This window comes from Amblyomma americanum, chromosome 6, assembly GCF_052857255.1.
Source record: "Amblyomma americanum isolate KBUSLIRL-KWMA chromosome 6, ASM5285725v1, whole genome shotgun sequence".
NCBI classification, from domain to species: Eukaryota; Metazoa; Arthropoda; class Arachnida; order Ixodida; family Ixodidae; genus Amblyomma; species Amblyomma americanum.
This window is the reverse complement of record NC_135502.1, coordinates 143115476-143134067: the sequence shown is the minus strand read 5'-3', so window position 1 is coordinate 143134067 and position 18592 is coordinate 143115476. Positions and strand designations below refer to the sequence as shown.

General features: G+C 48.0%; 1 protein-coding gene across 1 annotated transcript in view; it reads left to right on the top strand.

The window, feature by feature from the left end:
• conv (insulin like growth factor binding protein acid labile subunit convoluted) overlaps nt 1–2826 on the top strand; it is a 66183-nt gene extending 63357 nt beyond the window's left edge. Inside the window, exon 3 of the mRNA XM_077628043.1 lies at nt 1292–2826. Coding sequence (XP_077484169.1) covers nt 1292–1878 — 587 coding nt within the window. The 3' untranslated portion in view covers nt 1879–2826. The remainder of the gene's footprint in view (nt 1–1291) is intronic.
• The last annotated feature ends 15766 nt before the right edge of the window (nt 2827–18592 follow it).

Below are 18592 nucleotides of genomic sequence, written 5' to 3'. Positions count from 1 at the left end.
GCGATTTTCACCGCCCCGGTGACGCCATAGTGCTCATCTTGTTTACTTGCGACTGTACCTCAAATAAATATCCGGCGCTGCACCTGAGCCAAAGAGTTTCATCCTCCATTTCATTTTCGTTACGTCACGAAGTGCTTCGCAGTTTTTCAAGAAGCCGACAAGATCAAGAGTAGGCTGGGGCGCCAGGACCACCATTTTGATGTCACCAGTGTAGTAACATTAACGAGCACATATCTGCCATATCTGCAGCAAACGCATCTTACTGAGTTGAATACGCCAAAACTATCAATCTAAGTAGGAAGCAAACAGTATGACAAAGCTCCGTGCTGACTGGCAGTCGCAGAGTGTCGCAGATTTTTTATAAACGCATCCTGTCACTCCAGAGCTTTAAATGAACACCACTATGCCTACTTGTACTTGCAGCTTATTTGGAGCTGTAGCCCTCATCCCGTATTAAATAAACGCAAGGCAATTGCAGAGTCGCCTTCATTGTAGATTTCCAATTGTTTTGTTCAGACGCGCACTATTTCTCGCAAACCATTGTTATCTTCTCGACTCTCGTTATTTAGAACAGCTCCTTGCTAGCGCCGTTAAGCCTTGCGCCCTATAGTGCTCCAGTAGGAGTAGTCGGAGATTCTGGTAACGTCGAACAGATAACAACATATCTTATCCAAACAATTAGATAGTTCGCCTAAATTTCGCCTACAAAATTTATATTAGGATAGACGGGGAATTTTGGTCATTGTTTTGTTGTAAGGATGCGTTAGACATTGCCATAATGAAAAATCATGTGGTTTTCGTCTGCCACAGTTAAATAATTTATAATTGGATTTCTTCTATCAGATGTTTTGGTTTCAACAGCAAAGCAAGAACTGTGACTTCGGTTGCTAGTGGAGGTAACATGAGACATTAAAACAACCGAAATATAATTCCTCTTTCTTCATTAGTGGTGAGTGTGGCTCATGAGGCAGGCTGATTTTGTGTTCCAGTGAATAAAAACGACAAATCAGAGATTATGACACCCTTTCATGCATTGCATCACCTATACTGGCCTGCGACGTCATAGCTGCTGAAACCGAAACGGCTGAGATGAAATTGAATTAACAATTATTTAGCGGTCGTAGGCAAATACTAGGCGATGATCCATGTGTACTGATGCCTTAAGCAAATTAGAAAGAATAAAACACGCAACCAAAATTTGGTTGCTTATACATTTTGAAGAAGTGTTCTCGTAACTGGTGTTGGAAAACTGCTGCGTGTCTTCCTGAAACAATGAATGCTGTCTTCGCAGGAAATCCTCTGAACTGCGACTGCCGCGTCAAGTACCTTCGTCAATGGCTTGGCCACAACCCTCAGGCGACCGAGTGGAACGATGTCGTCTGCGACTCGCCGCAACACCTGCACCAACGCCACCTGGTAGACGTCACTCCCGACGTCCTCGACTGCCTCACCGACGAGCAGCGAGCTCAGAAGGGCGATGAGGATGAGTATGCCGTCGACCTCAAGTTCAGGCTCGTAGACTCACCCTCTAAGAAGGCCATACGCTTCGCGTGGTACGTGGCCACCAAGGAGGACGTGTCCGGGTTCCGTGCCATAGTGAGCGACGTGCCCACGAGCAGCCTCGCGAGTGAAACGGACATTCCGTACCGGTACAGAGAATATACCATCGACGGGCTCGAGCCATCGGTGGAGTATCGCCTGTGCTTGGTCGCCTTGGACTCGACGGGAGAAGCCCGCAACTTGCCTAGCCGCCAGTGCAGGACAGTCACTCCGGTTGGCGCAGCCACAAGGGCAGTGTCCCCTCTGCCCGTGATCCTCGTTCTGCTTGTGGTCGTGGCCACGGTGCTCTGTTCGGAGTGCTGGATTTTAAGTGCGTGAGCCAACCTAGGCCGAATCAGTGCCACTAGTGTATAGGCGCTCTGTGCAATCGGTCGGCTCTCGTGCGCATTGCTCGGACCTCGTGAGTTTACAAACTCTGCCGCACTTGTTCGACGAGAGACGCACCCAAGGACGAATCAAACGTAGCCCAAGGCTATCTTCACTCTCCAAAACAGGGACCACATTCGACTGTCGAATCGATCAAAGTAGAACACATGCGCTGAGTGCACATATTTAAATGCGCGTGTGCTGTGGCTGAAGGGATGCACAGCGAATTTCACGCATTTTCATATCTGCGGATTGGTAACTGCTGCTTTAGATTTCACAGAAAAGAGTGATGCTGCCTTGATGCCAAGGTATGAGTCGCCATGGTTGGCAGCGTGTGCCGTGCCAACCTCTTGCCGCGATTTCTTACCTACTCTGTAAACTTCGTGGTCGCAGTTCTGCGTTCCTGGTGCTGTGCATTGCAGACAACTAACGCGAAACGAAAACACTTTGTACTGCAGAGTTCTGCTTGGGACGGGGCAGTGATATATATGCCTGGCCCTACAGATATCCCTGAGTGTGGCTAAGGATGGCGTCGGCCGCAGCCTGAAGGACAATACCGTTCACTTGTGCTGCACTCGTGAGCCGGAACTGTGTCGCAATGTTTGGTTGTGCAAACCCTCAATATAAGCTGTGCAGGAGGATTGTGAAGATGAGATATTATTGCTGCGGTAATGCTTTGCTGTAGCGTGAACGCCACTCACAGTCTTCATTTTTGTTCCCCAGCGCCAAATCATGTTGCGATTACAACCATGAATTGAATCGACGGCGCAGGTCGCATTCCGTTCTTCGTCCAACACCCGAATGGGCAGCTTGCTGCTGCTCACAGGCTGTAGCGATTTCTTAATAAATTTTTCTTACTTCCTCACACATTAGAGACAGAATAAATATATGTTTCTTCAACCCATGTGCGAAAGTTTGAAGAATGAATGCCAGGCGAAAGCCTTTGTTTTTTTCTCCCTCATTAGCATAAGTCGGCTGGCGGTTGTAAAAGTGGACCAGCTTGTTTTGTTGTTTTTCAACCCTAAGAATCGACTTACTTTGCGCCCACTAACGTCCCACAAGAACAATTTGTGTACAATGGCAGAGTCTGAGGGTAACATGCTTAATGAATTTTAGTAGTAGTGATAAATATTTACAATTACGATACTCTGTAAGGCAAAATCACAGCTCAGCTGTGGGCTTTGCGGCGTAAAATTTGTGCTGTAATCCGTGCCGCGCCTGAGATACTCTGCTGCAGAAATTGATGCGTGCTACCTTCTGATTTGCTGCCATGCATACACACCGCGCAGGGTCAGAAAACCGCCTTTATGTGCTCGTTTTATTGGCTTGGTTTTGGACAGCGACTAAGGGATCAAAATCAAGTTCAAGTGAAACTTTGCCAACCGATTAAGCTCCTTCCGCAGCAGAGTGTCCAAGGGCTTCGTGGAGGCTTGGCTGGACTACACGGTGAAGTCACCGCTGTATAGACAAGCCTCTTGATTGTAAGCAAAGATGGTGCTGTGGTCGGCAGCTACGCGGGCTGTAGGCAGAAACGTAGCATGCTACACAGCGGCAAGTGACGTTGCCTTCGAAACTAACTCGCGTATGCGGATATTTCAAAACGTGCGCATTTCTTGCGGATAGAAACATTTTTGTTGAGGCCTGCTGAAATCACTGCTGAAGTCATTGCTGGCATCAGCGCCGTCATTTCCTGACGCTTATCCCGAAGACGTTCGTAACTTGTTGGCTCTCGCCCGCTGCTTGTAAATGCGATCTTGCCATCACTTCGGGGCGGCAGTAGCCCTGCTTTGCTGTTACCGACTAGAAGAAATCTTAAAGAGGTCATGACATGGTCTGCCAACAAATCGTGTATTTACAATGCATGTGCTAGCCGCGACCGACCTTGTTCTGCGTACTTACAAAAAAAGTAGGGCTCCACGCGCGCGTTAGTGCTAGAAATTGCAACTAGAAGTTATCGACTCTAATAACCTCCCCCTGGCAGCGACGGCCATCTTGAAACAGCCCGAGTGAAGTAATAAACAGACAGCGTCGCCGACTAGTGCAAAACTCTAGCTCGCACGGTCGGTGCGGAGCAGATCGTGGGCCTACTCGAGACCAGCCATGTACACTGTGGTGAAGCCGCCGTGATAAGGTAGAAGCTAGGCAGAAAGGCGACGGGCACGCGCCTATGTTGCCTTTGTCCCCCTGTCATGACTTCCCACCTTTGCCCTGCGCATTTCTAGCCCGAACAACAAACAACCCTCTCCCCTACGTTCACTAAACGCAGTCCGCAGTTCAGTTCCGACCAAGCACGTGACCGTCGTTTTGTCTTCATGGATCTTGAGCGCGCAAGAGTTGCCTCACTACCGCATGGTTCAGCAGGACATTTAAGGATTCAATTACGAATTACTCGCTTGCCTAATGAGCTCGTGCAGCGAGTAATTTGTAATTGAATGTTGAGTCTGAAAAAAAAACATGTCATGACGCTTTGAACTTGTCGACGTTCGTAAAAGCCACGCGGTGGTGGCCCAACATATGATACTATGATATGTCGTGGCCGTTTGGCAACAAGCGGGAAATACAGCTTGCACTTGTGCGTCGTTACAATTTTTAGCACTTAACGCTTTGGACGGTTCGGAAGTGTTTTGCGCTGAGGATAAAAAATATCTTGTTCCCATCGACAGCAAAACGCCAAAAAATATAAAGTAGCATTCTGTAGAGTATTTAACACTAATCAGCTCGGTTTTTGTAGACAACGATAAGTGAAGCGCACAAAACACAGCACACAGCCAAAGAATAACACGAGAAGCGCCTCTCTCGTGTTATTCTTTGTCTGTGTGCGGTGTTTTGTGCGCTTCATCTACTCAAGCTATGCACCAATGAACGTGTTCTACTACGATAAATGGAGGAAGAAACAGACAACGAAAACCAAGAACGTGAGATCCATGAGGCTCGCCTCCTTCTGCAGCAATACTAAACCAGTGGCATATCCATTGTCACACGCGTCCGGTGCGGCGGAAGGCGCGTCAACTTTTACCCTACCTTAATCTCCTTCATTTCACAACAATCAATATAAGCAAGCACTATCCGAGCGTGTAAAAAGGCTTTTAAGGATTGCTCAGAAAAATCAGCCTGGGTTTGACGCTGCTTAAGCCGACGTATGACGTGCGAAAGCGCGGTGACGTAAATCGTGATGACGCAAGCTACTCCATAGCAATGAAATGGCGCAAATCGTAACGCTGTGAACTACTTTTTGGGGTGCTGCCGGTACAAAATATTTGGAAGTGACCTGAGACAAATTTGGAGGTTGCCATCATGTCGGGCACGGTTAATTAGGCTTTGGAATCGATTTTGGTTCAAATCAGCCAAGTTTACATTTCGGGGGTGGCCTCGGCCAAATTCTTGCCGCTTGGCGTCATAATTACACGATGGGATGCACAAGCAAGATGCATAATCAAGACTTTTGCTCGGTTCTGACGATCGTATGAGTGTCTGGCACTAAAAGATCTAAAGAACCGAATGGAGTAAGCGGCCCACTCGAATAATCAGAAAACAACTGAACTTATAAGCGTTGGAATGATGAAGGACAAATAAGCAACGTCATTTAATTTATACATACATGAGGGGTGTTCACTAGGTTGTCTACACGAACATGTTCCGTCAGCGTTACTGAGCTTAGCTTTTCTATGCAGATTGAGAAAAGCCCGGAACTGAACACACAGTACGACCTCGAGGCGACCGGAGTACGACCGCAGGGTTTAGGGCGGCCTGTGAAAACGTACTCACAGGAAATATATCGTAATGTGGAAGTCACGATTTCCGACGATTGTCGGTATTAATTAGCTTTTCTGTAGGCACATTTTGCAGTGCTATTCATAATGTCTTGATGATCTCAAAAGATAGTTCCTGCTGAATGCCACTAATGCTGGCATCTCAGCAGAAAGCATGCCCCCAGCACTATAATCAGGATAATTTAGGCCTGTTGAGAAAAAACCCTGAAGCTACTACTGTCGAATTGTCACTATTGATGAACGATGTGTCCGCCCTAACAATCCAGTGTACAAACAAGCGTATATCTCATAGAAGAGGAAAATATCAGCTGGAAAGATTATAACAGGCAGCTATAGGACACAGGAGGTGTTCTGTTACTAATATGTATGCCACACAAGACGACGACTAGAGAATGGATGAATGGCGGGATTACGTGAGCAGTCAAAGCAGAACGGCGGGGGGGGGGGGGGGGGGGGCAAGTGCGGTTCTGCTTCACAATAATTCGCCAAATCACTAGGCTCGGAAATCACAAGTTGATACCTGAGAATTGGCTGCATGTAGTTTTACCTTCAGTTCAGAACTAGGTCCCTGGGATTACTATCTCTTTTATGACACAAAAATTTCGGCGCGGGTAACGATTTCCAGATGATATTGCCGTCAAGGGATTGGTAACAGGCGTCTTGTGGCAACAATCATTATCCTTCGGTTTTGATGGCAACCGCAATGGCGAAGTGTAAGTAAAGGGACAAGGCAGGGCCTATCAATAAATCGTGCTTTTACTTTGAATCCACTAGCCACGACGTTATAATGCGTATTAAAAAAAAGAAGCAGGGCTGTATGCGCGCATTTGCGCTAGAAATTGTAATTTGAAGTTATCGGCCTGGGTTCGAAACCAACCGCGGCGGCTGCGTTTGTATGGCGGCAAAATGCTAAGGCGTCCGTGTGCTGTGCGATGTCAGCGCACATTAAAGATCCCCAGGAGGTCAAAATTATTCCGGAGCCCTCCACTACGTCACCTCTTCCTTCCTTTCTTCTTTCACTCCCTCCTTTATCCAATCCCTTACGGCGCGGTTCAGGTGTCCAACGATATATGAGACAGATACTGCGCCATTTCCCTTCCCCATAAACCAATTATTATTAATATTATTGTGGTAGTCGGTGGCAGCGATCTCGGCCAGCACATTTTCTGCTATCGTTCGACAGTGCAAAGTGGAAACCTTCTCCCAGAACCATCGTGACAACGCTGTGCCGCAAGCCACAAGTTAAAAGGGGCGGACGCTTCGTCCGCGGTGCAGTCGGTGGCAGCGATCTCGGCCAGCACATTTTCTGCTATCGTTCGACAGTGCAAAGTGGAAACCTTCTCCCAGAACCATCGTGCCAACGCTGTGCCGCAAGCCACAAGTTAAAAGGGGCGGACGCTTCGTCCGCGGTGCAGTCGGTGGCAGCGAGCTCGGCCAGCACATTTTTGCTATCGTTCGATAGAGCAAAGCGGAAACCTTCTCCCAGAACCATCGGGACAACACTGTGTCGCAAGCTACAAGTTAAAAGGGGCGGACGCTTCGTCCGCGGTGCAGTCGGTGGCAGCGAGCTCGGCCAGCACATTTTTGCTATCGTTCGATAGAGCAAAGCAGAAACCTTCTCCCAGAACCATCGTGACAACACTGTGCCGCAAGCTACAAGTTAAAAGGGGCGGACGCTTCGTCCGCGGTGCAGTCGGTGGCAGCGATCTCGGACAGCACATTTTCTGCTATCGTTCGACAGTGCAAAGTGAAAACCTTCTCCCAGAACCATCGTGACAACACTGTGCCGCAAGCCACAAGTTAAAAGGGGCGGACGCTTCGTCCGCGGTGCAGTCGGTGGCAGCGAGCTCGGCCAGCACATTTTTGCTATCGTTCGATAGAGCAAAGCGGAAACCTTCTCCCAGAACCATCGGGACAACACTGTGTCGCAAGCCACAAGTTAAAAGGGGCGGACGCTTCGTCCGTGGTGCAGTCGGTGGAAGCGGCCTCGGCCAGCGCATTTTCTGCTATCGTTCGACAGTGCAAAGTGAGAACCTTCTCCCAGAACCATCGTGACAACACTGTGCCGCAAGCCACATGTTAAGAGGGGCGGACGCTTCGTCCGCGGGGCAGTCGGTGGCAGCGAGCTCGGCCAGCACATTTTCTGCTATCGTTCGACAGTGCAAAGTGGAAACCTCCTCCCAGAACCATCGTGACAACACTGTGCCGCAAGCCACAAGAGGGGCGGACGCTTCGTCCGCGATGCAGTCGGTGGCAGCGAGCCCGACCAGCACATTTTCTGCTATCGTTCGACAGAGTAAAGCGGTAACCTTCTCCCAGAACCATCGTGACAACACTGTGCCGCAAGGCACAAGTTAAAAGGGGCGGACGCTTCGTCCGCTGTGCAGTCGGTGCCAGCGAGCTCGGCCAGCACATTTTCTGCTTTCGTTCGACAGTGCAAAGTGAAAACCTTCTCCCAGAACCATCGTGACAACACTGTGCCGCAAGGCACAAGTTAAAAGGGGCGGACGCTTCGTCCGCTGTGCAGTCGGTGCCAGCGAGCTCGGCCAGCACATTTTCTGCTATCATTCGACAGAGCAAAGCTGAAACCTTCTCCCAGAGCCATCGTGACAACACTGTGCCGCAAGCCGCAAGTTAAAAGGGGCGGACGCTTCGTCCGCGGTGCAGTCGGTGGCAGCGAGCTCGGCCAGCACATTTTCTGCTTTCGTTCGACAGTGCAAAGTGGAAACCTTCTCCCAGAACCATGGTGACAACACTGTGCCGCAAGCCACAAGTTAAGAGGGGCGGACGCTTCGTCCACGGTGCAGTCGGTGGCAGCGATCTCGGCCAGCACAATTTCTGCTATCGTTCGACAGAGCAAAGCGGAAACCTTCTCCCAGAACCATCGTGACAACCCTGTGCCGCAAGCCGCAAGTTAAAAGGGGCGGACGCTTCGTCCACGGTGCAGTCGGTGGCAGCGAGCTCGGCCAGCACAATTTCTGCTATCGTTCGACAGAGCAAAGCGGAAACCTTCTCCCAGAACCATCGTGACAACACTGTGCCGCAAGCCACAAGTTAAAAGGGGCGGACGCTTCGTCCGCGGTGCAGTCGGTGGCAGCGAGCTCGGCCAGCACATTTTCTCCTATCGTTAGACAGTACAAAGTGGAAACATTCTCCCAGAACCATGGTGACAACACTGTGCCGCAAGCTACAAGTTAAAAGGGGCGGACGCTGCGTCCGCGGTGCAGTCGGTGGCAGCGAGCTCGGCCAGCACATTTTCTGCTTTCGTTCGACAGTGCAAAGTGGAAACCTTCTCCCAGAACCATGGTGACTACACTGTGCCGCAAGCCACAAGTTAAGAGGGGCGGACGCTTCGTCCACGGTGCAGTCGGTGGCAGCGATCTCGGCCAGCACAATTTCTGCTATCGTTCGACAGAGCAAAGCGGAAACCTTCTCCCAGAACCATCGTGACAACACTGTGCCGCAAGCCGCAAGTTAAAAGGGGCGGACGCTTCGTCCACGGTGCAGTCGGTGGCAGCGATCTCGGCCAGCACAATTTCTGCTATCGTTCGACAGAGCAAAGCGGAAACCTTCTCCCAGAACCATCGTGACAACACTGTGCCGCAAGCCACAAGTTAAAAGGGGCGGACGCTTCGTCCGCGGTGCAGTCGGTGGCAGCGAGCTCGGCCAGCACATTTTCTCCTATCGTTAGACAGTACAAAGTGGAAACATTCTCCCAGAACCATGGTGACAACACTGTGCCGCAAGCCACAAGTTAAAAGGGGCGGACGCTGCGTCCGCGGTGCAGTCGGTGGCAGCGAGCTCGGCCAGCACATTTTCTGCTTTCGTTCGACAGTGCAAAGTGGAAACCTTCTCCCAGAACCATGGTGACAACACTGTGCCGCAAGCCACAAGTTAAGAGGGGCGGACGCTTCGTCCACGGTGCAGTCGGTGGCAGCGATCTCGGCCAGCACAATTTCTGCTATCGTTCGACAGAGCAAAGCGGAAACCTTCTCCCAGAACCATCGTGACAACACTGTGCCGCAAGCCACAAGTTAAAAGGGGCGGACGCTTCGTCCGCGGTGCAGTCGGTGGCAGCGAGCTCGGCCAGCACATTTTCTCCTATCGTTAGACAGTACAAAGTGGAAACATTCTCCCAGAACCATGGTGACAACACTGTGCCGCAAGCCACAAGTTAAAAGGGGCGGACGCTGCGTCCGCGGTGCAGTCGGTGGCAGCGAGCTCGGCCAGCACATTTTCTGCTTTCGTTCGACAGTGCAAAGTGGAAACCTTCTCCCAGAACCATGGTGACAACACTGTGCCGCAAGCCACAAGTTAAGAGGGGCGGACGCTTCGTCCACGGTGCAGTCGGTGGCAGCGATCTCGGCCAGCACAATTTCTGCTATCGTTCGACAGAGCAAAGCGGAAACCTTCTCCCAGAACCATCGTGACAACACTGTGCCGCAAGCCACAAGTTAAAAGGGGCGGACGCTTCGTCCGCGGTGCAGTCGGTGGCAGCGAGCTCGGCCAGCACATTTTCTCCTATCGTTAGACAGTACAAAGTGGAAACATTCTCCCAGAACCATGGTGACAACACTGTGCCGCAAGCCACAAGTTAAAAGGGGCGGACGCTGCGTCCGCGGTGCAGTCGGTGGCAGCGAGCTCGGCCAGCACATTTTCTGCTTTCGTTCGACAGTGCAAAGTGGAAACCTTCTCCCAGAACCATGGTGACAACACTGTGCCGCAAGCCACAAGTTAAGAGGGGCGGACGCTTCGTCCACGGTGCAGTCGGTGGCAGCGATCTCGGCCAGCACAATTTCTGCTATCGTTCGACAGAGCAAAGCGGAAACCTTCTCCCAGAACCATCGTGACAACACTGTGCCGCAAGCCGCAAGTTAAAAGGGGCGGACGCTTCGTCCACGGTGCAGTCGGTGGCAGCGATCTCGGCCAGCACAATTTCTGCTATCGTTCGACAGAGCAAAGCGGAAACCTTCTCCCAGAACCATCGTGACAACACTGTGCCGCAAGCCACAAGTTAAAAGGGGCGGACGCTTCGTCCGCGGTGCAGTCGGTGGCAGCGAGCTCGGCCAGCACATTTTCTCCTATCGTTAGACAGTACAAAGTGGAAACATTCTCCCAGAACCATGGTGACAACACTGTGCCGCAAGCCACAAGTTAAAAGGGGCGGACGCTGCGTCCGCGGTGCAGTCGGTGGCAGCGAGCTCGGCCAGCACATTTTCTGCTTTCGTTCGACAGTGCAAAGTGGAAACCTTCTCCCAGAACCATGGTGACAACACTGTGCCGCAAGCCACAAGTTAAGAGGGGCGGACGCTTCGTCCACGGTGCAGTCGGTGGCAGCGATCTCGGCCAGCACAATTTCTGCTATCGTTCGACAGAGCAAAGCGGAAACCTTCTCCCAGAACCATCGTGACAACACTGTGCCGCAAGCCGCAAGTTAAAAGGGGCGGACGCTTCGTCCACGGTGCAGTCGGTGGCAGCGATCTCGGCCAGCACAATTTCTGCTATCGTTCGACAGAGCAAAGCGGAAACCTTCTCCCAGAACCATCGTGACAACACTGTGCCGCAAGCCACAAGTTAAAAGGGGCGGACGCTTCGTCCGCGGTGCAGTCGGTGGCAGCGAGCTCGGCCAGCACATTTTCTCCTATCGTTAGACAGTACAAAGTGGAAACATTCTCCCAGAACCATGGTGACAACACTGTGCCGCAAGCCACAAGTTAAAAGGGGCGGACGCTGCGTCCGCGGTGCAGTCGGTGGCAGCGAGCTCGGCCAGCACATTTTCTGCTATCATTCGACAGGGCAAAGCGGAAACCTTCTCCCAGAACCATCGTGACAACACTGTGCCGCAAGCCACAAATTAAGAGGGGCGGACGCTTCGTCCGCGGTGCAGTCGGTGGCAGCGAGCTCGGCCAGCACATTTTCTGCTATCGTTCGACAGTGCAAAGTGGGAACCTTCTCCCAGAACCATCGTGACAACACTGTGCCGCAAGCCACAAGTTAAAAAGGGCGGACGCTTCGTTCGCGGTGCAGTCGGTGGCAGCGAGCACGGCAAGCACATTTGTGCTATCGTTGGACAGGTAGTGTGAGTTTGATCTTGCTTCATAGACAAACTTCATTATCGCGATCTGTTAAGTTGTGTGAGCTTTTGTACCGGTGATGGCTGATGATTGTCTTGTTTGCCAGAGGCCAGTACCTGATGATGGCCGCTTCATGACGTTTGCAGACTGTAAAGAGCCGTACCATATGGGGCAGAACTGTTCAGGAATCGCTCTAAATACATTCAATACGATGGGACCACAGAAAAGAGATGTATGGGTGTGCAAAACCTGCCGTACCAGCAGAAAAGGCGGTAGTTCGACTTCACAGGCACTACAGTCGACCGACAGCGGGGACCTTTCAGAACTGGTAGCAGAACTAAAAGAGATAAAACGGAATGTAAAACACCTACCAGAGCTGCTTGTCAAAGTTGACTCGTTGCTTTTGTTAAAAGCAGATTTCAGTAAGTTTTGTACCATGGTCAATGAGTTGGAAGATTCTGTAACGCTGATGTCAGCAAAATATGATGATGTGGTCCTACAACTTAAAGCTGATAAAGAATAAGCGTCGGCTTACAAGGAAGAAATACATGAATTGCAGGAAAAGGTGGTTGGTCAGGAGGCCTTGATTCAAAGACTACAGCAGGGGTTGAATGATACCGAGCAACTTAGTAGGAATTGAATATAGAAATCCGTGGCTTGCTATTTAAGCAGGAAGAAAACCTGTTTGAAGCCCCCTATTCTCTGGAAGAGAAACTTGATCTTCATAAGCCTACTAAAGGGGAAGTTGAGGCTGTCCACCGTCTTCCAAGCAAAAATAAAGTGTCACCGACGGTCTTGGTGAGATTCTCATCGGTAGCGGTTCGAGAACGCTGGTTTGCAGCGCGTGGCAAGCTTCGGGGACTTTTCCAGTCGAAACAGTTGCCGGAGCTCTACTTCAATGAAAATCTGACTGAGATGAACAGGAGGTTATTTTGGCTGGCGAGGACTGCAGGGAAGAACAATGCCTATAAGTACGTTCGGGTTAGAGGCGGAAAAGTGTACGTAAAGAAGGATGAAGCAGCAACGCTCATCCGAGTTACCTGTGACTCTGACATAAGCAAGATAAAATGAATGACCTTTCTATACCCAGCCAAATGGAATTTTCAGACTTTTCTGCCTTTAAAAGGAACCTTGGGCGAAACGAAGATCAGGAGTTCACACTTGTAAATTTTAATCTTCGTAGCCTTCGTAAATATCGTGACCAATTCAAACTTGTAGCGCAAGACGCCACAGGCTTTGTCGACATCTTTGTTCTTACTGAAATAAATGTGCCAGCTTCCTGTTTAGACATGTTCGCAGTGAAAGGCTACCGGCCCAGTTTTGTTACGCGTCCTACACGCCGGGGAGGAGGGATTGCTGTATTCGTCAGTGAAAAGTACGATGTTTGTCCTATTGACATCACTTTTACGCATGCGGAATGCTTAGCTTTAGAAGTAAATCTGCTGCATGCATCTCTGACATTATTGGCTGTATATAGACCACCATCTAATAGCGTAACTCGCTTCGTAATCGAACTTGAAGAGATACTTCTTCAGCACAGAGGAGATGAGTTGTTCTGCTTTTCAGGTGACCTGAACATCGATATCTTATGCCCAAGCAAAACTTCGGTCGCTGATTACTTATCCTCTCTCCGCATATGGAATTGAAAACGTGATTAATGCCCCCACACGTGAAGACCTAATGAACGGTCGACTGGTGAGGTCTTGTCTGGACCACAATGCTGTACGTGCACCGATTCACAACTTGACCTCGAGCGTTATCACACAATGGCTGGCCGACCATTATTTCACTGCTTGTCGTTTTTCTGCTCAATCGAAGGTTCAGAGTGCTACACTAGCAAGTTGCGGTGATGCCAAGAAGATTCCAGTGTAAATATTAGATGAAAGGAAACTTGATAATTTAGTAGCAACGTTCAACTGTGCATCTTTAATAGAAGATGAACCAGCGGAAAAAGTTTACGTAAAGATATGCGATAAGCTAGCTGAGTTCAAAAACATTTCTACGCGTACGGTTACTCGTAAAATCAGGCAGAATCACAAGTGGCTAAGCCCTGAAATAATGCGAGCGATCGCGAACAGAGACTGGCTTTGGAAACGTTCTAAACGTAATCCCAGAAATGCACACCTCCGTTCGGAATACAGGGCTGCGAGAAATAGAGTGGTAGCACTTATTAGATCTGCACGGCGCAGGTATTTTCAAGAGCAGTTCGAAAGATGTGTCAAAAATCCTGCAAAGATGTGGTCGTTGAGTAACTACCTTCGTGGAAAAGAAGCTAGCTCACTTTGCTCGGACGCGTTAAAAAATGATTCTGTATCAAAAGCAAACGACTTCAATAAACATTTTACGCTCGCGACGGAAAAGGCAGCAGCTCGACAAGACGTTAAGTGCACACTAAAAGAATGTTTATCAGCTTCAGCATATCTTCCAAGGCTCTCAAAGGACGATCTTGAAAGGATAGTATTCAGCTTCAGACGAAACAAGCCTGCAGGAATTGATGGGATATCAGCCTCATTGTTACAACAGAATTTTCGTGCTTTTCAAACATCCTACTTTTCTTGTTGAACGGATTATTGGAAAGCGCGGTTATTCCGGAGGGCTTGAAAACCGCTATCGTTGCCCCGCTTTTCAAGGGTGGACAAAGAAATGCTTGTGAAAACTACCGACCTATCTGAATACTGCCAATTTTGTCACAAATACTGGAAAAATTTTTGTTTGAATGCATGACGTCTTTTTTGAATAAACTGTCTGTCATTTCGGATCGTCAGTTTGGGTTTGTTACAGGGAGGGGCACTACAGCACTTCTGGAGGAATTCGCTGATGAACTCTACACTGCGTTTGATGAAAACCTGGTCAGTTGTGCCCTCTTTCTCGATGTTCAGAAAGCTTTTGATGCCGTGAACCATAATATTTTGTTGCAGAAATTGCATCTGTTGGGCTTCCGAGGCCCCTTTTATGATATTCTCAAGAGTTTTCTGTAATGGCGCGCACAAGTTGTCAGATTAAATTGCCAAAAAGAGCACAGCGGGAGGCTGCCACTGAGGGCAGGTGTACCCCAGGGGTCAATTTTATCTCCATTGCGCTTTAATTTTTATACAAATGACTTGAGTTCGATAGTATCTTAGTGCTCAATTTTCCAGTACGCAGATGACACAGTTTTGTTAGCAAAGCACATTAATTATGAGACTGCGGTGAATTTGTTGCAGGAAAACATAAATAATGTGATGAAATGGTTTGCTGAGAACGGAATTTCAGTGAACACGAAGAAAACAAAGATCATGTGTTTCAGAAATGCTTTAAAAACATCACTTATAGATAAGCCGGTATTTTTGTATGAGCATGTTTCAGGTCACTGTCAACCGGTGGAATATGTAAATTCGTACAAATATCTGGGTGTGGTCTTCGACGGCTGCTTATCATGGCATGAACACTTAGCTTACTTATGTTCGAAGCTTCGTAAGGCTTCATAGTTACTTTTTAATGTGAAATCTTTGGCGCCGTTGGCCGTGAAAAAAATTATTACGCATGCGCTCGCGTACAGTGTCCTTAGGTATGGCATTGCTGTTTATGCTTCGTGTCCTTCCCGTTGGCATGACCGTTTGAATAAGCTCTTGAAAAGCATGTTAAACTCCATTGCATATAATTCCCCTCTGCCATCCGGCGCTAACGTTTTTCAATGGTTCAGTCTCCCACCATTTCGCTCTTTATTTCTTCAAACAGTCGTTCGTCGCCATTTTTGGAATTCCAACTTTTTAGTGCTGAATGTTCCGAGTAGAAAGTTGCGGAAGTCGACTCGTTATTTTGTACCGCGGAGTTCAACGCGGTATGGTAGATCAAGACGCTGCATTTATGTTCCTGAAATCTTTAATGAATTGCCTGATGAACTTTTTGAAGTGACCTCTTTGCGGAACATGAAGATGCACTTGAAAGCTTTATGTTGACTGCGGTCGCTCTTTGTTTATCACGTAATTGCGTGTGATTCTGTTTTTTTTCTGTTACCTTTTTGCATACTACTTATCTTGGAGCTCTATTCGAGAATTTTGTAATAATTTAACTTTAGTGTTCTTTGTAGCGATTAGTGTTTTCTATTGATCTGCCATTTTGTTTCTCTGCTTTGACTGCCAGGCCTAGCTAGTCCGGCAAGCCTCTTGTTGGCTTTGACGGGCCTGAACCTCATTTGTACTAAATACAAAGTGGGAATAAAGACTTTTATTATTATTATTATTATTATTATTATTATTATTATTATTATTATTATTATTATTATTATTATTATTATTATTATTATTATTAAGAGTGCTACCGGACGATGGACGGTATCTGTGTTGTTTCGAGTGTAAACTTGGCTACCACCTAGGACAGTCATGTTCCGGTGTTAGTAGTAGTACCTACATGGGCATGGGGCAAGCGAAAAAGGATTCATGGATTTGTAAAACGTGTCGAACTGGAAAGAAGCGCGCCCTTTCTCAGTCAGAAGCGGCTCCTTCAGGGAAAATATCTGAATCTGAACAGCTACTGCTGCATGAAATCCGAGAGATCAAAGCTAGCCTAGCTTCATTGCCAGTTTTGCACCAGAAAGTTGACTCGCTCTTGCTACTTAAGGCAGAATTCACGAAGCTGTCTAAGACTGTCTGAGAACTGGAAGAGTCAGTCACGTTTATGTCAAACCAATATGACTCAGCACTTGAGCAGGTTAAAGCTATCACAGAACTTGCTGCAGCACACGAGGCGGAAATTGGCGCATTAAAAGCGACGGTGCAAGCACAGGCAGATGAACTACAAGCTCTACGTGAATTTCAAAATGAAAACGAGCAATACAGCAGAAAATGTAATCTGGAGATTGAAGGACTGCAACAAGAAGAAAATGAGAACTTGAAGGAAAAACTGATTGACCTTACGAATAAGCTTGAGCTGAACTTTTCGATCTCAGACATTGCAGCACCCCATCGGCTGCCTAGCAAACAAGAAAACCAAACGGTGCTTATCCGTTTCTCGACAGTATCAGCGAAAGAGGCGTGGTTCGATGCGCATAAGAAACTGCGACAGTTATCTGTGACTGATTCAGACCCGAGCCTTTTCTTCAAAGACAATCTAACACAGATGAATCGGGACTTGTTCTGGCGCACGCGCATGGCAGCGAAAGAAAGAGGATTCAAGTACTGCTGGGTGAAAGGCGGAAGAATCTACGCAAAAAAGGATTCAAATGCCTCTCTCATTCGTGTGATCCGGGAAGCTGATATTAAAAGAATTGCTTAAGCAGAATGGCAGCTACTTTCAGTGAATTATCTGATTTCACCTCTTTCAAGAAATCTTTTGGACGCACGTCACCACGTGATTTTACACTTGTGAACATAAACATTAGGAGTCTACGTAAATACGGGGATGAATTTAAAGCGCTAGCTGAATCTTTGCTTGATTTTGTAGATGCTTTTGTGGTCACAGAAATCAATGTGTCAGAATATTTCCTGCTTACGTTCTCGTTAAATGGGTACAGGTGTTGCAGCATAACACGGACTAACCGTAGAGGCGGCGGCATTGCTCTATTGATTAATTCAAAATATGACACATCATCGGTAGACCTAGCGTTAAGGCATGCGGAATGCCTCGCCGTAAAGGTTCGTTGCGTAAATTATGAACTGTTATTGTTAGTGGTATACCGGCCCCCAAGTAATAGCGCTACTCGTTTTGTGTTGGAACTGGAAGAAGCATTGAAGAGCTGGTCATCAGTGGATCAAGTTTACCTGGCAGGGGTTTTCAATATTAACATCCTAGGTCCAACAAACACATTAGCATCAGATTACTTATCTGTTTTGGCATCTTATGGTTTCACGTCAACGGTGATTGCCCCGACAAGAGAGCAAATGTTCAATGGCCGTTTTGTGACATCTTGTTTAGATCATATTGCGGTTCGAGCACCTAATCATTCGCTCACTTCTTGTGTTATCACTAATAGATTATCTGACCACTATGCTGTCGTTTGCCGTGTATCCCTAAGTGTATCGTTCGTCGGCACGCAGTATGCAAGTGATAAGGTCAGAACCACGTCAGAATTTCAGATTACGTTTGTGGATCAAAAAAAAAAAACTTCACAGTCTCATTGTGAATTTCACCTGGTCTTCGTTGATTAAGGGTATTCCCCCAGACCAAGTGTACGATAGTTTTTGTGAGCGTCTAGCACATTTTGAACTGTCCTGCGATATTCTCAGGAATAAAAAGTGCAGGAAATGTTATGCATGGATTAATTCCGATATTATGCACGCCATATCTCACAGAGATTGGCTTTGAAAAAAAAGTAAACGCGCACCTAACAATAAAGACCTCCAATTAGAATATAAGATTGCAAGAAATACAGTAGTTGCTCTTCTCCGCACTGCAAAGCGTCGCTTTTTCTTACACAAATTTAATCAATCATCCAAAAGTGCTAGCAAAACCTGGTCGCTGATAAACCATCTCAGAGGGAAATCCGAGGCTGCAAAATCTGTGATAGAACATTTTCCAGGAAACCCTGTCGAAACAGCTGACTTGTTCAATCATTTCTTCAATCAGGCTTCAACAGAGGCTTTATCTAAGCCTCGGCAAGATGTGACGCTCGATGATTCTTTGGCAGCATCTGCATTTTTACCGCGGTTTTCGAAACCTGACCTTGCCCGGATCATTTTCAGTTTTCGAACGAATAAACCACCTGGAGTAGATGGCATATCTGTAAGCTTGCTGAGAAGGAACTTTGAGGCGCTTTCAGATATTTTGCTTTTCATGCTAAATGGCTTCCTAGATACTGGAACTTTTGCACAAAATCTAAAAACTGCTTTAGTAAGACCACTGCAT